General features: G+C 38.6%; 1 protein-coding gene across 1 annotated transcript in view; it reads left to right on the forward strand.

The window, feature by feature from the left end:
• The first annotated feature begins 653 nt into the window (after window positions 1-653).
• The window catches only part of LOC140210014 (lamina-associated polypeptide 2, isoforms beta/delta/epsilon/gamma-like), a 31,495-nt gene continuing 7,385 nt past the window's right edge, over window positions 654-24,763 (forward strand). The window contains exons 1-5 of the mRNA XM_072278744.1: window positions 654-909; window positions 13,152-13,272; window positions 14,209-14,334; window positions 21,871-21,906; window positions 23,490-23,554. Coding sequence (XP_072134845.1) covers window positions 685-909; window positions 13,152-13,272; window positions 14,209-14,334; window positions 21,871-21,906; window positions 23,490-23,554 — 573 coding nt within the window. The 5' untranslated portion in view covers window positions 654-684. The remainder of the gene's footprint in view (window positions 910-13,151; window positions 13,273-14,208; window positions 14,335-21,870; window positions 21,907-23,489; window positions 23,555-24,763) is intronic.

Genomic DNA, 24,763 nt, shown 5'->3' on the forward strand with positions numbered 1-24,763 from the left:
CCGGAATGAAGAGACTGGGGCGGGGGGCTTAGACGTGTGTAAAATTGTAGATGGGGTGAAGGCACAGCCCTTTTCCCAGGGAAGGGTAACCCAAAACCGGGAAACCTGAGGGGCAAATTTTTTACAGTGGGTGGTGCACATATGGAACCAGCTGTCAGAGAATATGCTTGAGGCAGGTGCAGTAACGACACTTAAAAGCCATTTGAGGGACATGGATCAAACGCGTGCAAGTGGAACTAGCTGAGGTCGACGCCTTGGTCGGCATCGACCAGTTGGGCCGAAGGGCCCGTTTAAGTGCTGTACTGTATTTCTCTAGGACTATGTTGATATCGTAGCTGCAGCGATTAAATCATCCAAACTGTAATACAGTATCATGTCGATGCTTTCTCGTCGCCTAACCATTTGGTCTCTGAATCCTTGCATACATGTTGGTGAGAAATTTTGGAGAGAATGTAGCTATTTGTATAACACAAGTGCTAAGGTCGTGCGATTTGAGACTTGGCGTCGAACGGGTTAATAAGAGATTGACCAATGAGTTTCTTGTTTTAATCGCGTCCAATCAGTCGAACTTGTTTTCATATCGTTTGTATTTCACACATGCGTGTGTGCCGAGGGATATTTTAATGCTGTTTCTTTGGTTAGTGTCTAACCTTAATTCAATAATAAAAGAACTATTTGGCGCCTATGTTGAATATGTCGGATACTTGGGAAAATCGGGATCCGAATCAGTTAACTAAAGGCAGACTGAAGAGTGAATTAATTGCTCATAACGTACCTTTACCGCGAAGGGAGCAGAAGAAAGAGGTTTACGTTCAGCTCTATTTAAAACACATTACTTCTAAGAATAAGTCAGAATTGAGGGCGGATTTTTCCAGCGACGAGGAGGATTCTTCAGAAGTTAAAAGCACCGTGAGTTTAGGGAAATCGGTGTCTGTATGTTTCCGTATTTGAATGTGGCGATAGTTGACAGTATTTTTCAGTTGGATTATGAGGTTGACTTTTTCTTCTAGATTATGGTTGCATTTGCTAATAGTTGTGTGCATTTTTTGATCCAGTAAAATATTGTTTTTGTATTGGTTCCCGGTATATCTTCTGTTCTTTGTATAGTTCAATACTGGCATAATTTGGTTTCTATTCAGTCACCCGGCTTTTCAAATTCCCCGCACAAATGCGTTCATAAATGTTTATTTCGAAGTAAGATTTTTTATATAAAGCAAGAGAACACTTGTTGGGAAACATTGCAGTATATTTGAAATCATTAATCGAGTGTCCTGAACTGACAAAGCTTCATTGACATTAAAACTACAAAATGGCCGTTACTACGCGAAGCAGATTAGAGAGGGAGATTTTTTTTAACCTGCTGTTGTGATTACATCGGCAGTTTCCCGCAATTAATCGTATTACTTTCTATATATATATTATGCACACACACACCTACCACTGATGACGAATCTGGTGGCTTTTATTTTTGAAGGTATGTGATCTTATTTGATCAAACTTGTGTATTTCGCTATTAACCAACAAACATGATGGTTAATAACAACGAAAAATGCTGGAAACAGGCTAGGCAGCACCTGTGAAAAGATCTGAATTGAGGTTATCTCAGTTTCTTATTTGCCTGATTTGCCGAGTGTATCCAGCGTTTTATGTTTTTGTATCACTTTTCCAAGATTTGGTTTCTTTAATAAACATTTTCATCTAGTGTGTCTCTGTCTCTCTCTCCCCCTCCCCCCTTTGTTCCCGCAAAAAAAAAACCCTTCTCTCCCTACACCCACAATGTGGTATCCCAATAATTAACTTTCAAATGGAAACTGAAAAATAACTTTGGATGCAAGAAGTCAGAACTGAAAATGAAAAAAATGCTCACTGTCAGGCTGCATCTCTGAACAGAGAAATAGAATTAATATTTTGGGTCGGTGACCTGCAATCATAAAATTTTAATGCCATTTGTACTACACTTTGCAATGCCACCACATTCTTGTAGCATGGGAGCCAGAACTGCAAACAAGAACACCCCAAACAATGTTTTGCATAACTGCAACATGACACCCCAATTCCTGCAAGTTCTGTTCCTTAATCACTGATTATGCTTCTTTAAAAAGAACTCTCATGGTTTGCTATATGTCATATCCAGATTTGGTGGGTCTGGATGTGGAGAATAGGCAGAAGGAGGGGTTTTGGAATGGACTCATAGAACATTACAGCATAGAAACAGACCCTATGACCTATCTGGTCCATGCCAGCCTGGTCTTCTGCCTAATCCCATCTACCTGCACCCAGACCGTAGCCTTCATACATCTCTGATTTATTTACCTATACAAACTTTCCTTGAATGTTGCAATTGAACCTGCATCTACCATGTCCTCTGGCAGCTCATTCCACACTCACCACCCTCAGCTTCCCCTTAAATATTTCACCTTTCACCCTAACCTATGACCTTTAGTATTAGTCTCACCCAGCTTGGGGGGGAAAGCCTGCATGCATTCACCCTTCTAATTTTGTATGCTTCTATAAAATCTCCCTCTTTCCCTTACGCTCCAGTAAATAAAGTTCTAGGATAACTCAGGTCCTCACGCCCTGGCAACATCCTTGTAAATTTTGCCTGTACTCTTTCAAGCTTATTGATGTATTTCCTGTAAGGAGCTGCCCAGAAATGCACACCGTACTCCAAATTCAGCCTCACCTGCATTTTATACAGCATCAATATAACATCTCAACTCCTGTATGCAGTGCTCTGATTTATGAAGGGAAATGTGCCAAAAGCTCTCATTACAACCATGTCTACCTGTGATGCCACTTTCAAGGAATTATGGATCTGTATTCCCAGGTCCCTGGTATTCTACTGCGTGCCCTACCATTGACTGTAGCCCTGGCTTGTCCTCAAGTGCAATACCTCACAATTGTCTACATTGAATTCCATCTGCTGTTTTTCAACCCATTTTCCCAGCTTGTCCTAATCACTCTGCATCATTCAATAGCCTTCCTTGCTGTCCACTACGCCCCAATCTTGGTATCATCAGTAGTGATCCATTTTTACCACATTATCTAGATCATTAATATAGATGATAACCGACATTGGACCCATCACCAATCCCTGCGGCCTGACAGACCCACATCTATCTACTGCCACTGTAGCTTCTGTTAAGCTAATGTTGAATCCAGTCGACTACTTCATGCTGAATGGCAAGCAACTTAGCCTTCCGGACCAGCCTCCCATGTGGGACTTTGTCAAAGCCTTGCTGAAGTCCGTGTAGACAACGTCCACTTCCTCTCCTTCATCAGCCTTCTTGGTAACTTCCTTGATAGGCATGACCTGCCATGCACAAAGTCACATCAGAAGTAGCATTGCAGGGATTCTTAAAAATGCAGTGGATTAGATTTTAGCCACGTTTCTTGGAAAATCTAATCACGATAGCAGAAGAATAAGTTAACACTCAGAAGTTTGGTAAATATATATGGTGCAAGATTCATTTAAAATGACTTCAGCCAGTGCTATTAGTTTCGCTTCCTCAACACTGATTTCAGGCCTGGCATTAAAGTTGAAGTGGACTATTTGCTCTTTTCAAAGTTCAAAGTAAATTTATTAAGATACATACTGGTCACCATATACAACCTTGTGATTCATTTTCTTGCAAGCATACACGGTAAATCCAAGAAACACAATAGAATCAATGAAAGACTGCACCCAACAGGATGGACAAACAACCAATATGCAAAGGAGAGCAAACTACAGAAATTCAAAGGAAATAAAAGAAATAATTAACAAATAAGGATAAATATTAAGAATATGAGATGATGAGTCCTTAAAAGTGAAAACATAGGTTGTGGGCACTGTTCACAACCTATGTTACTCCCACTGGTTCATGAGCCTGGTGGTTGAGAGGGAATAACTGTTTTTAAACCTGATGGTGTGGTTCTTAAGGCTCCTGCCCCTTCTTGATGCAGCAGTGAGAAGAGAGTATGGCCCGGCTGGTGGGGGTCTTAGATCGATGTGTGACAGTGCTCTGTGTAGGTGTGTTTATTGGAGAGGACTTTACAAACAACTTGCGTACATTGAACGCTGGGAAAAATAGCACTAGACCAGCCAGTTCACTCATGATGTTAGAGGAACTTAGCAGGTCGGGCAGCATCCGTGGAAACGAACCGTCAACGTTTCGGGCCAGGACCCTTCGTCAGGACAAAACTGTTTATTTCCATGGATGCTGCCCGACCTGTTGAGTTCCTCCAGTGTGTTGCTTTGACCCCAGCATCTGCAGAGTATTTTGTGATTACACTCATAATGTTAGACTGATTTTGAAGCTGATTTATACTAAATGGCCTCCATGTTTATCGCTTGGGTCCACTTTTGCAATCTAGCCCCTCTGGTTTCCATTTGCCTTTTGTCATATTCACCATTATCAAAGTGCCTTAATTGCAGCTGCTGCCCACTTCCTTTTAAGCATTACAGCTGATCAGAATATCGATCTATTCCCGTTTGAGAATGTCCCAATGCTAACCTTTAATTCATTGTTCTTTCTCTCTATTTCAGAATTCAAAACATGTTTCTAGGTTTAGGTACGTTTATTTGCTTGTGTAAGAAATATCTTCCAAAAGAACAATGAGCATGTGAAATACACAACCCCAGAAGGGTATGCTGGGCATGACTTTTTAAAGAAATAATACAGTACTGAAATACAGTTCTTTCATATCTTTCAGGATGGGTGAATTTTGATGAATAGCCTTGTTCCTGTTTGCTGTATTTGTATTTATTTCGAGGGCTAGGTATGGATGGATTAGCTCAATGTTATATTTCAAGTTAGCTTTATAGTAAAGATAAGTTTATGTACAAGTTTTTTAAAAAGATTTGTTTCTTAAATTTTCTCTTATTTCAGTCTCACTTCTGTTTTCACATTTTGGCTTCTTTCGACCTTTTGTAATTATGCTGGAAACACTGGCTAATTGGAATATAGTAAATTGGGAATTCAAACTGTTCCTTACTGTTACAACACACACAAAATACTGGAGGAACTCAGCAGGCCGGGCAGCATCTATGCAAAAGAGTACGTGCAAAGTTTCAGGTCGAGAGCCTGGCCTGCTGAGATCCTCCAGCATTTTGTGTGTGTTTCGTGGATTTACAGCCCTGTAGATTTTCTGTTGTTTGCTACAGGGTGTGATCACCATCTGTACTATCAGGGGAATTCCATTAATCTAATGCACAGTTCACCAGTTCCAAAACAAAAAATCAATAGAAGGGTTGATTATTTTGGCTTTCACTTTTTTTTTTAAATTGTGTTAGAAATGTGAATTAATGATTTTATTTTTCCAAATCTATATTCAAGGAAGATCTTGGGTTCAAACTCTAGTTTGCAATGAATTAGTTGATAGCATCATAATTGTTTACAATTCCTGATTTACTAAATGATTGCTAAAGGGCATGCAAATATGTAGTTTGTAGTTAAGACAGAATTTGATTTGGCTGTGGTTTACTAATTCACAAAAAAAAACCTAAAATTTCCAAGATGAATGCTGATTGCTTGAGAAACCCAGTGCAAGTAACAGTATTTTACCATACAGTAAATGGAGAAGAAAGAATAGGAACTTCTGTTTATAGAAATTATCTGGTTCAGCTGCGTGTTCTGGCTGAATATTCTTGATGGCAATACTCTTAGTAATTGTGCAATTCTGATCCTGCTAGCTCTCTGTTTTGTTTGTAGCATGATGTGATTTAACTTGGTTGTGTAATTGTCACATATTCCAAAGTACAGTGAAAAGCTGCTTGCATGCCATTCACGTAGATCACTTCATTACAACAGTGCATTGAGGTAGTATAAGAGAAAAGAATAACAAAATGCACATTGAGTTGTTACAGTTACAGAAGCTTCATTGGCATCCCAACATATTGCTGAAATAAGCGATTATTTCAATAGTATAAGAACAAGTTATTAGTTAAATTATTAACTTTGCCTTTGGGCTATGGGTTGGGAGGCGGAGCAAAGAAGTCTGTATTTCCAGTCGTTATTATAGTGATCAGTGCTGAAAACAATACAGGCCCACAATCTCTTATCGGAAATCCTTGGGGCCAGTTGCATTTCGGAATGAAGGATTTTCCGGATTTCAGAATCCCTCCTTATTGGTTCCGGGACCCCTTCGGATACCAAAAAACATGTATGCTCAAGTCCCTTATTTAACCTTTGTCAGTGTGGTGGACCTTAGGACCCAGCGGAGCTCTGGACCTATGCACATCCTCCCGTATACTTTAAATCATCTCTAGATTACTTATAATACCATGTAAATAGTTATACTGTATTGTTTAGGGAATAATGACAAGAAAAAAAAACATTCAATGAAACATAAAAATATACAGCTTCAAACGAACCAAATCAAACACATGATAAATTACTTATTGGAATAAATGTAGAATGTCACTGTCACTATAAAACTTGTCTTTGTTTCTGTAAATCATATACAGTGGTAGTTCCGACACCATATTCTTCAGTAAGATGCCGCACAGACACACCAATAGATCCACTTTCTGCGTTATTGATAATGATAGATGCTTCCTTCTCTTTTTTTTCTCATTGTTACCCATAGGGGTATCTGCAGCTCTTTTTGACATTTTCACAGTGAAATTAAACACACAGTCAACAGTGAACACAAAATATCAGCGAATAGCAGATGCACGTGTAACCAGTGCATAACCAGTATGAGCACTGAGCTACAACTGACATCTGGCAGCCTCTGCTAGTGTTGCCACGTCACACCTGAGTGACGCCAGCTGTTGGTGAACAAGACTTCAGTTTTCGGAGCTTTTTGGATTTCAGAATTTTGGGTTAGGGATTGTGAACCTGTACAACTGAATCAAAATCAGAGTCTGGTTTAATATCACTGGCATATCTCATGAAATTTGTTGTTTTGCGGCAGCATTACAATGCAATATATAATGGGGGGAAAAATGAATTACTGTGTGTATGTATGTATATATGTGTGTATATGTGTGTGTGTGTGTGTATATATATATATATATATATATATATATATACACACATACACATTAAAAAAAAGTAGTAAAGTAATGTTCATTGGTTCACTGTCCGTTGCAAAAATCGGAATGACAGAGGGGAAGAAGCTGTTGCTGAATTGTTGAGTGTGTACCTTCAGGCTTCTGTACCTCATTCCTGTAGTAAAAATGAGAACGGCATGTACTGGGTGATGGGATGGGGGGGTCCTGGATACTACGGAGGCTAGTGCCCACAATGGAGCTAAGTTTACAATTCTCTTCAGTTTATTTCAATCCTGTGCAGTAGCCCCTCCCCTCCCATACCAAGCAATGATCTAGCCAGTTAGAATGCTCTCCACTGTACATCTGTAGAAATTGGCAAGTGTTTTAGATGACATACCAAATCTCCTCAAACTCCTAATGAATTACAGCCGTTGTGAATTAACCCTGCTTTTATAACTGGATTGATATGTTGGGACCAGGTTAGATCCTCAGAAATATTGATACACCTATTGAAATTGCTCATTCTTTCCACCTCTAATCCCTCTGAGAACTGGTGTGTGTGTTCTCTTGTCTTGCTCCTTCTGAAATCCGCAGTCATTCCTTTGGTTTTATTAACATTGAGTGCTGCGACACTACTCAACTGACCGGTGTGTCTCGCTCCTGTACACCTTCTCATCACCATCTGAAATTCTGCCAGTGATACTGTGTTGCCAGCAAATTTATAGATGGCATTTAAGCTGTGCGAGGCCACAGTCATAGTTGTAGAGAGAGTAAAGCAGTGGGCTAAGCACACATCCCTCAGGTGCACCAGCGTTGATTGTCGGTGAGGTAGAGATGTTAAAGACCACAATCTGTACGGATTGGAAATCGCTCTTGTGATAGCCCTTCATAAGTCGTTACTGGTTTTCTTGTACACCAGACTTGAATGCCATAGATCTAGCCCTCAGCAGACTACAAACTTCCTAGCTCACCAAAAGCTATTAATTAGAGTATGTACAGTAATTTGTCAGAAACTACAGTTAATCAAGTACAGTTAGCAATGTACTTGGCTGTCAAGCCTCTTATATTTTGTAGCTCTGTGTTCGAGATAAATTATGAATAGTGTGGAGATTAGACCTAGAGTTTCACTGGTAGTTCTTCCAGAATTATGTTTGGCATTAATGAAGTTTTTATGATCTACTAGTTTTTAATCAGCTTTATTGATGCAACAATACTTTGTTTTTGCAGATTTATTTTATTTCTTGAATTCAAATTTCCAGCTTCCTTGTTGGGAGTTAAATAAATCTTTCCAGATTACTGGCCCAGTAAATTAGTACCCATTTCTCTAATTTGTATTATGACATTAGGATACTCCAAACCAATTTCTATCCATTGCAACAAACAAAATTTAGAAGGAGCTGAGCAAGTCGGGTAGTATCTATGGAAATGAATAAACATGATCGCCTTTGCAGTGATTTGCTCTGCTAATATGATGAACTGAACAGTGAGGCTTTGGGCCCACTCTGGGGATTTGGATTTAAGGACTCAATATGATTCAGAATGCTGCTGTTGTTGCTGCTTACTTTGCATGATTTATTTCCCCCCTCCCCTTCTTTGTGCATGTTGGGGGTTGGTCTTTTTTTTTAACTGGGCTCTTTTGAGTTTCTTGCTTTGTGACTGCCTAGAAGCAAACAAATCTCAAGGTTGTATAATTCATACGGTCTTTGATAATAAATGTACTTTGAAAACTTGCATCGCCTGTATCATATGACATGGTACGTATACTACTAAATTATTAGGATTGTCAGAGGTTACAGCACAACATTGATAGAATGCAGAACTGGGCATATGGAGTTCAACCCAGACAAGTGTGAAGTGGTTCATTTCAGTAGGTCAAATTTGAAGACAGAATATAATATTAATGGTAAGACTCTCGGGTGTGTGGAGGATCAGCAAGATCTTGGGCTCCATGTCCATAGGACATTCAAAGATGCTGCTCAGGTTGACAGTGTTGTTAAGAAGGTATATGGTGTGTTGGCCCTCATCAACCGTGGGATGCGTTCAAGAATGTTGCTGCTATGTAAGACTTTAGATAGACCCCACTTGGAGTACTGTATTCCATTCTGGTCACCTGACTACAGGAAGGATGTGGATACTATAGAGAGAGTGCAGAGGAGGTTTACAAGGATGTTGCCTGGATTGGAGAGCATGCCTTGTGAATATAGGTTGAGTGAACTTGGCCTTTTTTCCTTGGAGTGTTGGAGGATGAGGGGTGTCCTGATAGAGGTGTATAAGATGATAGGCATTGATTGTGTGGATAGCCAGAGGCTTTTTCCCAGAGCTGAAAAAGCTAACACAAGGGGGCATAATTTTAAGGTGCTTGGAAATAGGTACAAGGTGGATGTCAGGGGTAAGTTTTTCACACAGTGGTGGATGCGTGGAATGCACTGCCAGTGAAGGTGGTAGAGGCAGATAAAAGAGGGTCTTTTAGCAGGCAGGTGCATGGAGCTTAGAAAAATAGAGGGCTATGCAGTAGAGAAATTCTAGGCAGTTTCTAGAGTAGGTTACATGGTCGGCATAACATTGTGGGCTGAAGGGTCTGTAATGTGCTGTAGATTTCGATGTTTTTATGATGGTGAGGAATGTCTAAATAGTCTCTGCATTAACTCAGTAACAAGTGCATAAATTTTTTCTGATTGTGCTCACCCTGTAAGTAATGGATTTCCCCCTCCTGACATGTTCTGCCTCACCTTTGCTTTCTTCCTTTTTATCCTGTCCAACTCATTGCACAGCTCTTTCCAGTTTTCATTATTCTACTCCTAGTTTAGGATAAGACCATAGCAAATACCACAACTGTACTTGAGAACTAGGGCAATAAGCAAGGTTTAGAATTCTGGGTATCCATTGAATCTTGTCTGTAGCCTTGGAATGAAACTAGACTATATTGTGATCATTGTATTAAAAAAAAAAAAAAAAAATTCTCAATTACAGGCAGTTTTGCCTTTGAGTTTATCTCCTGAACAGCATTTGGTGGTAAGGCTGAATCCAAACCCATTTCACATTCCAATGCAGCAGAATAACTTCAGGCATTTACTTTTGACCTGATTCAAACATTGTGCAATGTGACATGCCATTATTTTCACTTTGAATTAAATAAAGCAGGTTTTTCACTTTTATGCAGTGCTTAGCTTGTATGGTGTTTCAAAATTCATCTTCATTGCAGTTGAATTCTTCAGGAAAGAAACTGGATAAGAAGCTATTAGGACAAAAAAAATGGTTTCTTCCACATTCCAAGGATATCTCCATGATGCGCTTGGCCTGTATACACCATTGCCTACTATGAACAAATGTTTACCCCCTTGCACATGTCAGTGGTATCCTAACACCTATTTCATAAGTTACCCCATAAGCTTTGTGACTGAACACTATATTTAATCTTTTAATCTGTTCATAAAGTGGACATAGCGAGAACATATTAACTCCTTGCAGATGGTGTAGGAGCTTTAGTTGGGCCACATTTGGAATACCATGTGCAGATGTAATTGCCATACTGCTACAAAGATATGAAGGCTTTGAAAATGCTACACTAGAGATCACTGAGATGTTGACTGGATTAGAGAGTAAACCATAAGGAAAAGCTGGACAAACACGGTTTCTCAGGCATGTTTGTGACTGGAGAGCAACCTGATAGAAGTTTATAAAATTGAGAGACATTGATAGGTTAGAAGTTTTTTTTTCACATAGCTATGTCAAGTGCTAAAGGGTGTAGGTTTAAGGTGGCAGGGAGGTCTAATTATAGTGGCAAATGCCTGGGAGGTGTTAGGGTAGTAGAAAAAGATACGATAGCAATGATTAAGAGGCATCTATACATATATACAAACAAGGGGTAGAGGGATACAGATCATGTGTACATAGCAACATTGTCAATGTAGACATGAATGGCTGAAGGACCTGTTTCTGTACAATATCATTCTGTAATAATAGCAATGTTGTACTCTTTTTTTTGATATCAAAATTATATTGAATGATTACTTTTCATCAGTGAAGAAGTTTCCTTGGGTGAAGCAAACTTAACATAACAATATTGAGTAACATAATGACAGTAATGAGTAGCAAGCACGCAGTGCCAGATGGTTTTGGCTCTCTTGTTGGCAGGGGCGTTGTACATGTCCTAAGTTCTCTTAATTTAATCGTTCCTTTTGATAGGGAGTTTGTGCAATTATCCTAATTAAGAGAGGTGAGAGAGGAACATTGGGGAAATCATAGACTAGTTAAGCTAACAGGGAAGTTACTCGTGTGTATAATTAACATACAGTTAAATTTTCCAGTTGATCAGAGAGAATCTGCAATCATTGTAAAAAGGTCACGTCTAAGAAACAATTGTTTTGATTTTTCTTTGAAGGGGTGTTAAATGCAGATTAGTGGGATGTCTGTGGATATTGATTATGGAATTCTTGATGTGATAAAGCCCACTTGAAGAAACTCATTGTGGAATTGAGCATGTTATTGGTCAGGAAATCAGCAAGGAAGTAACAGGTGATGGTGATAATTGACCTGTCAAACTTGTATCATGCCCTGCAAGAATTTTTTTTTTTTTTTTGGGGGGGATTGGATCTCAACTTGTATTTTATAAAATACTTCAGATTGCGACATTTCATTTCCGGTTACTCCCCAGAATTGGAATGGGATCATATTTTACAGAAATGTTGAGTATATTTGACAAACTGATTTTGGTGTGAGTAACTTTGCAATGATTCACCTCGGATCAAGAAAAAAGCACTATCTAAATCTTCATGCTGAGAGTAGTGGAGGCCTAAAGAACCTGAAGATGGGTGTACTTCATGAGAAGAAACTGATATAACAAATGAGGATTTAAAAATGTTCGAGTTTGTCATTCAACCATATACATGTATACCTCCAAATAAGACAAGACAACGTTCCTCTGTACTAAGGTGCTCAGCACAGTACATATAACTCACATAACACATAAAGTAATATTACCACAAATAATAAGGGGCCAAATACAAGTTAAAACATGAAAAGTATACCACTACTGGTGTTTCATACGTGGAGATCTGGGTGGTGGCAGGGAGTTCAATAGTCTTGCGGCCTGGGGGAAGAAGCTGTTTCCCATTCTAACATTTCTTGTCCTCCTGCTACAGTACCTCCTACCTGATGATATGGAGTCAAAAAGGTTGTTGGACAGATGGGAAGGATCACTGAATGCTGAGGGCCTTGTGTATGCAATGTTCCTGAAAAATATCTCTCTAATGGGTGGAAGAGAGAGTCCTATGATCTTCTCAGTACTCCTTGCAGTCTTTTGTAGGGACTTGTGGACAATGCCATTTCAATTGAAATGCCAGCCTTTATCGAGAGGACTGAGTACCTCATGTTCCAGCTAAAGAAATCTTTGGTTAGACTACAGCTGTAAAATTGAATAGTTCTACAGCTCAGGAAGGATTTTTTGGCCCTGGAGAAAGGCTCTGAGGGCTAAATGGTAAACTTCAAGCTATGTGCAATTTTAAAGTTTTGATCCTTTGACAGACTACTGGAGGCAACAGTCCAAAAGAGTTTTTTCTCATTTAAATAAACCTTCCATGTAGAGGTGGGTGACAAGGTAATTGTTCTGGTTTTGCAGCAACAGTTGGTTAGCACTTTAGTTTTTTCCATCCACTTCTTTTCCTAGGTATTAAGCAAAATGGGCATTCTAGTATGATAATCTAAAGCATGAAACTAGATATAAGGTTGCAGATAACAGGTGTGTAAATGAGATATTGTATATACTTAAAGCAGGTCATCTTTTTCATCCCTATAAGTGAGCCTAATCTGATTTCCATCACTCTTATGATTTAATTTCTATCTCCCTGAATCTGTTCCTCATACAAGAATGGTCTAGTGAAAATATTTTTAATGTAATATCTTCATTATTGAGTAGAATGCAAGTAAGTGGAATACTGTGTGTTTTTATTTAATTAATTTTTTGCATCAGCGGTCATTTCATGATAACCAAGATGATTGTGCCACTGATTTATGTAACTTACAAAAAGTTCTTTTGTATGTAAGGTGGCTCTTATTTCAAATCATGATGACAAAAAGGTTTCATTCTGGGTTATTTAAAGACTTTAAATTACATCAGCCTTTGCAAGTAATATTAAACTCTCTATTTGTCCTTTGCGTTTTCCTTTTAACAAAGGAACTTTCCAAATTGACGAAGAGTACAGGTAACTATACGAATATGAATGTCATGCAACTGAGCGATGAAGACTTGAAAGAGCAACTTGTGAAATATGGAGTTACACCTGGTCCAATTGTGGGTAAGCATAAAATTGAAAATCTTTTCTTCTCAACACATCCATCTTCTCCATTTAGATGCAGGGTTAACTCATTGTATAATAAAACTATGATAATTCAGCAAGCTGAGGATTTTGGTGTTACTACAGGCAGATTTTCCAGCTGCTTGAATATTGCTCCTATTAACACACTGACACACCTATGTTTTGCATTGAGTGTTACACAGCATCATAATAAATTTTCTACTGAGCCACACAAGTTTAAAGGGATTGTGGAGAATGGGGCCCTGATGATCTGAAGGGAGCAGGGAATCGGGACCCAGTGAATTTAAAGGCAGTATGAAAAAAAAAATATTAGCTGAATGCCAAAGCATCAAGAATTCTGATTAAATTGGGCAGCAGATTGTTGGAATTTTATTATACTTCTTGCCTGTACCCTGTATGTTCACAATGATTTGTCCTTCAAATGCTTGTTAATTTCTTCTAGTTTTGTCATTTCTAACATCAATCATTCCTTTTGTGTACATCTTAGGCTTTGGTATTTCACCCCCACCCCCACCACGTTACCAACACTTGGACCTTCCATTTCACTACTTATTCAGTGCTCCTGCCTAAAACCCACTTGATTAAGTATTAGTCGCTTACCCAAATTCTTTTTCTTCAAATTTGTAAAATTTGTCTAATTACATCTCTGTAGCTCACCTTTAGAATGTTTTATTATATTGGAAATCTATGTAAATGCAAATTGTTACTGTTTTTTGTGAGTGAATATTTCAATTCAGAAAAAGTAAAATTTAATCCTATACTTCCCAGGTTAATGAAAAGGCAATCAAAATCAACTAGTTTGTTACTTCCTTTCAACTTTCACTTATTTACTACCAGATACTGAACTAGGTATTTTCTTGAACAGTCGTTCTACAGAGTTTATCTGTATTCATTGCCTTTTCTATCTCCATGTAGCATCTACTAGGACAGTTTATGAGAGGAAGCTCGTGAAGTTGATGGGACAGCGTTCAGCTGTGCCCCCACCCAAGCAAAATGGAACTGGTGATATTGACCAATACTCAGATAGTGAAGAGGAAGAAGGTAAATCATCTTTACTTTTACTGGCAATCAATAGTTTCTGCATTTCCTGTTTACAGTACTCAGTGGGTCTTGAAGCATCACTGGAGGGGTATGGTCAGCCTATCTTCATTGTAATTAAACTTAAATGCTTTATGTTCCTTCCTTTCCATGGATGCTTCCCAGATTGCTAGATTGTGTATTTCTGCCACTTTCTGGTTATATTTTAGTTTTGATCTCCTCTGTGAGCTCTCAGTTGGGAAAACCAGACAAAGTTAATAAGTCTGGCAATGTACAGCAGATCAAGCAGCATCTAAGATGGAAAGGTTAGTAAACATTGTTTTCTAATTTGACTCTTCAGTATCGCTGTTAAAAGCAGAATCTGTGCCTTGCTCATTGAATACCTTGTTACCCTTACCTGCTACAGCAGGTAAAATTAATCCAAAGTCAAAATAATTGCTGCCAGCCTGTGACCCCAGACGTAGTTGTTATTCATGCATGATTTGCCCTCAGCTCCAATGAAATGATTGCAACAAAAGTTGAATTCCTCATTTTGATCCCTTATTAGCAATTAGCAAACATACAATCTTGAATTGAAATTAAGTGGTCAGGAAAGATGTGACCTCCACTGGCCCCAAGCTACAGTATAGAAACATAGAAAATAGGTGCAGGAGTAGGCCATTCGGCCCTTCGAGCCTGCACCGCCACTGGGGATGATCATGGCTGATCATCCAACTCAGAACCCTGTACGTGCCCTCTCTTCATACCCCCCGATCCCTTTAGCCACAAGGGCCATATCTAACTCCCTCTTAAATATAGCCAATGAACTGGCCTCAACTGTTTCCTGTGGCAGAGAATTCCACAGATTCACCACTCTCTGTGTGAAGAAGTTTTTCCTCATCTCGGTCCTAAAAGGCTTCCCCTTTATCCTCAAACTGTGACCCCTCGTTCTGGACTTCCCCAACATCGGGAACAATCTTCCTGCATCTAGCCTGTCCAATCCCTTTACAATTTTATACGTTTCAATAAGATCCCCCCTCAATCTTCTAAATTCCAGAGAGTATAAGCCTAGTCGATGCACTCTTTCATCATATGAAAGTCCTGCCATCGCAGGAATCAATCTGGTGAACCTTCTTTGTACTCCCTCTATGGCAAGGATGTCTTTCCTCAGATTAGGGGACCAAAACTGCACACGATACTCCAGGTGTGGTCTCACCAAGGCCTTGTACAACTGCAGTAGTACCTCCCTGCTCCTGTACCCGAATCCTCTTGCTATGAATACCAGCATACCATTTGCCTTTTTCACCGCCTACTGTACCTGCATGCCCACTTTCAATGACTGGTGTATAATGACACCCAGGTCTCGTTGCACCTCCCCTTTTCCTAATCGGCCACCATTCAGATAATAATGTTTTCCTGTTCTTGCCACCAAAGTGGATAACCTCACATTTATCCACATTAAATTGCATCTGCCATGAATTTTCCCACTCACCTAACATATCCAAGTCACCCTGCATCCTCCTCACAGCTAACACTGCTGCCCAGCTTCATGTCATCTGCAAACTTGGAGATGCTGCATTTAATTCCCTCGTCTAAGTCATTACTGTATATTGTAAACAACTGGGGTCCCAGCACTGAGCCTTGCGGTACCCCACTAGTTACTGCCTGCCATTCTGAAAAGGTCCCCGTTTATTCCCACTCTTTGCTTCCTGTCTGCCAACCAATTCTCTATCCACATCAATACCTTACCCTCAATACCGTGTGCTTTAAGTTTGCACACTAATCTCCTGTGTGGGACCTTGTCAAAAGCCTTTAGAAAATCCAAATATACCACATCCACTGGTTGTCCCTCATCCACTCTACTAGTTACACCCTGAAAAAATTCTGAGATTCGCCAGACATGATTTTCCTTTCAGAAATCCATGCTGACTTTGTCCGATGATTTCACCGCTTTCCAAATGTGCTGTTATCACATCTTTGATAACTGACTCCAGCAGTTTCCCCACCACCAATGTCAGGCTTACCAGTCTATAATTCCCCGGTTTCTCTCTCCTTCCTTTTTTAAAAAGTGGGGTTACATTAGCCACCCTCCAATCCTCAGGAACTAATCCAGAATCTAAAGAGTTTTGAAAAATTATCACTAATGCATCCACTATTTCTTGGGCTACTTCCTTGAGCACTCTGGGATGCAGACCATTTGGCCCTAGGGATCTATCTGCCTTTAATCCCATCAATTTACCTAACACCACTTCCCTACTAACATTTATTTCCCTCAGTTTCTCCATATGCCATGACATATGCAAGAATACAAAACTTATTCCCTTTGTTCTTACTACACCCTCACTAATGTGACTGGTTACCACAATACACTTAAGTGCACAGCACAGAATGCATAGCTCCTACACCTGCACTTGGTGGCAAACCTTGTCCTTTAACTCCTGCTGAAGACGCAGATCACCTTTCAAGTATATCAGTAAAATTGATGTTTGTTACACAGTGCAGCGTGGTGGTCTATAATTCAATAACTCGTTCTTAGGGATGTTGTTCCTTTGCGTTACTGCTGTCATGTTGCTCTTAAGTTTTTTAAAGCATTATACACTTGGCCACTTTATTGGGTACAGGAAAGGAACCTAGTTATGGCCTGCTACTGTAGCCCATCCATGTCAAGGTTTCATGTGTTATGCGAACAGAGATGCTTTTCTGCATGCTTGTTGTTTTGAGTTACTGTCAGCTTGAACGCCTTGGCCATTTTCCTCTGACCTCTCTCATCTGCAGTGCATTTTCGTCCACAGTACTGCTGCTCACTGGATGTTTTTTTTTGTTTTTCACACCATTCTCTTCACGTTCCAGAGACTGTTATGCATGAAAGTCACAGGAGATCAGAAGTTTCTGAATTACCCCCTCTGGCACCAACGATCATTCCACAGTCAAAGTCAGTTAGATCATGTTTCTTCCCCATTCTGAACAACTGAACCTCTTGACCATATCTGCATGTTTTGCTGTATTGAGTTTCTACCACATGATTGGCTGATTAGATATTTGCATTAATAAGCAGGCGTATCTAATAAAGTGGTCACTGAGTGTATACTGGGCATTTTCAAGGCAGCTTGTAAATGTTGCTACCATGCTGAATTAGTTGTGTTTTCTTGGAGGCTAAGCCGCAAGTAGCACTCTCCTCTGTAATGCCCTGAGGTGTCAGCTTGGATTCTTTAATGTAGTTGGAACCCATAATATTCAGACTAGGTCAAGAGCTCTCCTAATAAGGGAGAATTGATGTACAGCTACTTTAATGATTGTATACAGGTTTGTGAAACTGCAGTACTGTAACCTTCCTAATAATCTTTAGGAATAGCAATAAATAGTGGAATTGTCAGAAAAACTCAAATTCCATAAAATGAATTGTTTTTATTTCAAAGGGAATTCTTCAGTCCTCTACTGTAGGGGTTGACGAAACACGTATGTGAAAGGCTAGAGTGCCCAGTTTAAATTACAAAGTGATAGAAAGTTAGGCAAGCAAATACTATGTAATATGGTCAACTCCAGTAATTTAAAAAAATTGCTTACATAAGTGATTGATGATAAACTTGAACTCCAGTTTCTGTAACAGGTTTGAATTTGTAACGCATATGATGGCTCACACTAAACATTTTTGATGTTTGTAAATTTGAGTTTAGAGGTAGCCTCTGCCCATTTTGGAATTTGTTCCCCTAATTCAAATTTAAAGTAAAAACACAATAAATCAGTAATGTGTCCATGAGGCATCTCAGTAAACCCATTTTCCATGAAGTTTGTTAATTTAATAGAAATATTTATTTTTTATTGAATTTTCTTCTCACTGTTTCTACATTGTTAAACAACTTAATCCAGTACTGGGAATAAATTTCTTGCTTATCATCTTAAAGTCTGGATCTACTAAAGTTACTGTCATGTACTATCCAGTGATTTTTGGACCCTTGAAACTCTTTGAACTCAACCAGACTTTGCATTACTTTGTCATATTAAATTTAAGTGGGAGCTTTGGATCATAAGTTCATGTAATTGAGCATCATCTGTGATGAAGAAACAAATTGTCAATGTTTTCACGTGAAACTCTGGCTCTAGATTGTTTGTTGCTTCAGATACTATTATTTGCATCTTTGTGTTAAATCTGATTCGCCCAACCCATTTTTTTTAAATAGCATTGACTGCTAGTTACGCAAAATCTCAATTTTAAGGCACTTAATCTTGTTTATGAATATCTCCATGACTATATCCCTCCCTCTCTTTATAATCCCCTTCAGCCCTGCAGCACCTTCAAGGTATATAGACTCTTGATCATTACTGAATATAATTCTCTGCCTTTTTATTATTTGAGGTCCCTAAGGGCCAACCTCTAGCATTCTTTTCTCAAATATTGTTTTTAATTTCACAATATTAGATACTCCTCAGTCTAGTTCTGACTAAGCTGCTGCATCTGTCATGGTATTTCCTTTTGTTTCAGTTAAATGATAATGATCCTATAAAGTGCCTTGGGATGATTTATGTTAAAGGTGCTTTATAAACATAATTTGTATATATTGGTTATATGAAGCGCTGCTTTATTTGGAAATGTATTTTATAGTTGTTTTAATAAGCAAAGTGATGATTAACTGCTGTCCATACCAAAGTCTGTGGATTAAAATTTGGGTTTACCTTCCTTATTTGTATCCCACCTAGAGGGAATCCTGTTGTGCAAATATTCATTGTGGATTGTTGTATAATACGATAAAATTTGTGCAGAGTAACTTTGGTGTTTCAAGGGTATATTTACTGTCAGAAATGTATACAATATACATCCTGAAATGCTTTTTCTTCGCAAACATCCACGAAAACAGAGGAGTGCTCCCGAAGAATGAATTAAATGTTAGAACCCCAAACTCCCCCAGTTAGTCCCCCTCCACGCATAAACAGCAGCAAAGCAACGATTCCCCCTCCCCCACCAGTAGCAAAAAAAAAAGCATTGGCACCCACCCCCGAGCACTCAAGCATGTAGCAAAGCAACAGCAAAAACACAGTCTTGCAGTGCCCCAAAGACTACTGGTTCACCCTGTATTTCACGTACCACAGGTGCTCTCTCTCCCCTATAAGGGAGAAAGAGATGTCTCCGTTTCACATAGTCTAGAGTAATGCAGATGTTTCTATAAGAAGAAAAAAAAGAGAGAATTATCACCCAAGATGAGGAACAATGGATGAATCATAAATGTGAAAAAGGCGAATGGTATGCTGGCATTTATAGCGAGAGGATTTGAGAACAGGAGCAGGGAGGTACTACTGCAGTTGTACAAGGCCTTGGTGAGACCACACCTGGAGTATTGTGTGCAGTTTTGGTCCCCTAATCTGAGGAAAGACATCCTTGCCATAGAGGGAGTACAGAGAAGGTTCACCAGATTGATTCCTGGGATGGCAGGACTTTCATATGAAGAAAGAATGGATGAACTAGGCTTGTACTCATTGGAATTTAGAAGATTGAGGGGGGATCTGATTGAAACGTATAAGATCCTAAAGGGATTGGACAGGCTAGATGCAGGAAGATTGTTCCCGATGTTGGGGAAGTCCAGAATGAGGGGTCACAGTTTGAGGACAGAGGGGAAGCCTTTTAGGACTGAGATTAGGAAAAACTTCTTCACACAGAGAGTGGTGAATCTGTGGAATTCTCTGCCACAGGAAACAGTTGAGGCCAGTTCATTGGCTATATTTAAGAGGGAGTTAGATATGGCCCTTGTGGCTATGGGGGTCAGGGGGTATGGAGGGAAGGCTGGGGCGGTGTTCTGAGTTGGATGATCAGCCATGATCATAATAAATGACGGTGCAGGCTCGAAGGGCCAAATGGCCTACTCCTGCACCTATTTTCTATGTTTCTATGTTTCTATGAATCTGCTCTACCAGGTAATCTCTGCAGCCTAAAGTTTGTAATCTGCCAGTTTCATTGCCGATCAATTGGACTCTGATAACTTACACTTGTTAATTTTTATACGGATATTGATTCAATAGAAACTTTGAGCACTTGTTTGCAAATATTATTTGCATATATAAGTACCAATCATAATATATTTCAGGTGCTAATAACCATAAAAATCTAAGCATTGAAGGCCAATAATACCTGTGAATTGGTAAAACGGATGACGTGAACAAAAGCTGTGTAAAGGGTCACTAGGTTCTCAAGGCCGTGTTCAGCTTGGGTAACTATACAGTGTCTGCACATCTTAATCCTTGCAATACATATACAGTGTGCTGGAGGAGCTTCAGCAGGTCAGGCAGCACCATGTTTTTATTCTTAATTAAGTAGACTATTGTAAAGCTGCTGAGGTTTAATTAAAAGCACAAAAGTAGACTTTGAGCCCAAGAGTAACAGCAAAAGACCTACAGAAATCTCTAGAACTTGCTAAAGTCTGTTCATGTGTCCACTATAAGAAAAACACTGAGCATGAATGGTGTTCCATAGAGGAAACCACTGCTCTCCAAATAAAACATTGCTGTACATCTCAAATTTGCAAAGCCCATCTGGATGCTCCACACTGCTTCTGGGACAGTGTTCTGTGGACGGACAAGACAAAAGTTGAACTTTTTGACAGAAATGCACACTGCTATGTTTGGAGAAAACAGGGCACTGCACACCAACACCAAAACCTCAACCCAACTATGAAGCATGGTGGAAGGAGCATCATGGTTTGGGGCTGTTTTGCTGCCTCAGGGCCTGGACAGCTTGTAACTGTTGATGGAACAATTCAAAATTGTATTAATACATTTACAGGAGAATGTCGGGGTAGTGCAGAGTCACCTGAAGCTTATTAGAAGTCGGATGATGCAACAAGTTAATGATCCAAAATACAAGAGTAAACCAACAACAGAATGGTTTAAAAAGAAGAAAACTTAATGTTTTGGAATGGCCAAGTTAGAGTCCAGACCCTAACACAATTGAGATGCTGGGGCATGACCTGAAGAGGGCTGTTCATGCAAGTTATCCCAGAAATATTGATAAACTAAAACAGTTTTGTAGAAGGGAATGGTCTAAAATTCCTCCTTGTGCAAATCTGATCTGCAGCTACAGGAAACGTTTGGTGGATGTTACTGCTGCTAAAGGACTTTTACTAATTATCAAATACAAGGGTTTACATACTTTTTCCAACCTGGACTGTGAAACAATGTGTTCAATAAAGACATGAAAAGTACAGTTGTTTCTGTGTTATTAGATTAGGCAGATTGGGTTTTTCTATTATTGTGACTTGGATGAAGATCAGACCACATTTTATGAGTAACTAATGCAGAAAACTAGGTAATTACAAAGGGTTCACAAACATTTTCTTGCAACTGTATATTGTAGTAAGAATAAGGGGGTTCCATGCAGCTCTGGAATTGAGAGTCTAACTGGAACAAGGTAATCAGAATTATGAATACATTAATAAAATTAAAGCAGGGGAGAGGTGAATGAATTGATTGAAGGGACAGAATTGAAAAGCAGATGTAAATATTGGTATGATTCAGCCTAGCAACATGTTTGAATAAAATTGTACATTTTACAGAATTATAATATTTCTATTGCAGATTTTCCTCCTGAGAGCTCCACACAGAGCAAAATTGGTAAGTTGTAGCTAGACATTATGCTTGGGCAGGTCAAAGATATTTTGTTGCCTGAATGTTATTGCCAATTTAAAAGCCAGCTATTCTGCTAACTTTGGCAGATTACCCCTTAATTTAAAAAAAAAAAATGTGGAGATGAGCATGAACAATTGAGGTCCGAGGAAAGTATTCTGCACAGTATATTTCAGGTATCAACACCCACGTCCCCAAAAGAGAATTGTGTGGGGGTGGGAGAGAATAAAATTGCACTCTTCTGCTGTTGTATTTAAAAAGCTGTTTTCGTACTCTAGGCTATGCACAGAGTATAAGAAAAGCTTAGTGTATGGAGAGCCCCAGAACAGCAAATAATTGATGTTTATTATACTATTTGATGTAAAAAGCTGGCTAAACTTTTTGTTCTAGGTTTTGAAATTAAGAGATTATGAATTTCTTTGGCTTCTTTTTCTGGAGAATAATGCAAATTTAGACCCTAATTTTGATAAATGCAGTAAATTTTATTTACCTAGGTATTATTTCAAAAATTGGTATTTTACAATGAGATTCATTTTGGCAGTGCTTCAAGTAATTGAGGTGATGTACTATCAAGTTGTACTTAATATCCAATACCACCTAATTGCTGCCAACTTTATATGCAGCTGCTTCATGTCATCATCATAGTGTCAGTATGATCATAATGTATGGCTAAGTATCTTAGCATGCAACTATTCCCTTCTTGAGTCTACTTTTCATTGTTTTTTTGTTTTCAAACTTTTTTTAAAATGTGAGGTAACTTTTTCTCTAGTTACCTAAAAGAAGACACTAAAATTGTTCCCTTAATGTTATGAATTGGTGTATTAGTGTCACATACTGAGATTGTGAAAAGCTTGCCTTATTGTTTGTACAAATCAAATTATTGCACAGTGCATTAAAGTAGAACATGATAAAACAATAACAATGCAAAAAAAAAGTGCAGCAGGTGCAGTGCAGGTAAACAATAAAGTGCAAGATTATAGTGAAGTAGATGGCAGTCAAGACTCCATCTTATTTTTCTAGGGAACCATTTAATAGTCTTGAGTATTCTTTGATCCTAGGCTTCAAAATGCAGCCTTTTGTTTACTTCTGTTTATACTTTCAGAACAGGTGCATTAGAAGTGACTTCATAAGTACAGTGTAAGCGCTTCTTTCATTGAAAAGTAAGATTAAAATTCAGAAATTCAGAGCTTCTTTCCAACTGTGATAAGACTGCTGAACGGATCCTGACCTGGATCTGGGCCGGACCCTCCAAATATCCGGACCTGCATCTCGGGTTTTTTTTTTTTGCACTACCTTACTTTCCCTTTTCTATTTTCTATTTATGATTTATAATTTAAATTTTTAATATTTACTATCAATTTGTAATCCAGGGAGCACAAAGCGCAGAATCAAATATCGCTGTGATGATTGTACGCTCTAGTATCAATTGTTTGGCAACAATAAGTTGAAGTAAATTCAGAATAGTGTAGTTGGTACAGTATGATTTCCCAGTTACGTTCTGCTTTTATTCAAATTTTAAGGTGTGCTTTAGATTTATTAATGTATCTATTTATTAATGTATCTATCTTTAGGTACTTCATATCACATGCACAGTACATCAAAAGTCACTGATACAAGCAAATCAAGACAAATAAAGGTAATTATGTTAGTGGTTCAATAATGTTACTTGTGATCATCTCTTACAATGAATGCTTTCTACTCTGTTGTCTCTTTAAGTTTCTAAAACTGACCATTTACATGAAGGAAGCATGTGAATGGAAAAGTACTTTTTGCAAACTTCTGAAATGTGTGTATTCTTTTCCTCTGTTGCAAATACACCTTGGTTTTGATTGCTTACCTATATTATTTAAAATGTCATATGCTTTTTCACAAACCTTTTTTTAACAATTTGAATTGCAACATGATTATTGTCCAAAGTGAAGGGACAAATTTTAGGATGAAGAGAAAGTAGCAAGTAGAAGTTACCCAGTTGAACCATGGGTAAAGAAGTTGTGTTCAACAAAAGCTTGGGCTGGAATCACTCACTATAATTTACTTAAATGATCTGGATCAAAAATATGATTTGCCTTAAGAGGCAAACAGCAAGTCAATACTGAGAGTTATGTCAAAATACAAAAAATAATACAGAAATTGTGTGTATTTGGCAACTTAAAATTTGAAATGAACAGAAGATGATGTATTTTGGGATTTTTTTTTTTAAAAGAAGCTCCATACAACACTGGAAGTGAATCTAAATGGAGCAAAGGAATTTGCGTTACAAGTGCAACAATAATATTATGGAGGGTTATTAAGAGAATGGAAATAGAAATCATGAGTTAATTGCAGATTTGAAAAATAGAAGTTATGAAAAGTATTGTGATTCAACATTGCACTACCTTTGAACGTTCTAATTTCTGTTCAGATAGGATATAAAGACATGAGTAGGAGGAGATTTGCATGGAAGATGCCAGAGCTGAATGGCTTAACTAGCCAAGGCATTTTATTTCTAGAGAAGAGGAGTTTGAAGCAATACAAGCTCAAGCGAAGATAATGCTAATGATTGTGGGAGGAACCCAGAATAGAGATTATTACTATACAGTAGTCACTAAGTTCAACTGTGTGCTAAAAAGAAATTTAACACTGCTTTGTTAAGAAATATTCTAAATTCAAAATATTGGGATTCGTTAGAGCATTAGACATTTAGAAACAAAATGGATCTTACGATGGATATGTGCTCTATTTATGGCTAGGCATGACCCATTTAGGGCTGTAGTGGCTCAGAAGCTAGCAATACTAAACTCTCTCCATTGCTGTATAGAGGATGGAAGCAAGGGGATCTGAAGGCCATACAAGACTGTTGAGTCAC

This window comes from Mobula birostris, chromosome 14 (genome assembly GCF_030028105.1).
Source record: "Mobula birostris isolate sMobBir1 chromosome 14, sMobBir1.hap1, whole genome shotgun sequence".
Taxonomy (NCBI): domain Eukaryota; kingdom Metazoa; phylum Chordata; class Chondrichthyes; order Myliobatiformes; family Myliobatidae; genus Mobula; species Mobula birostris.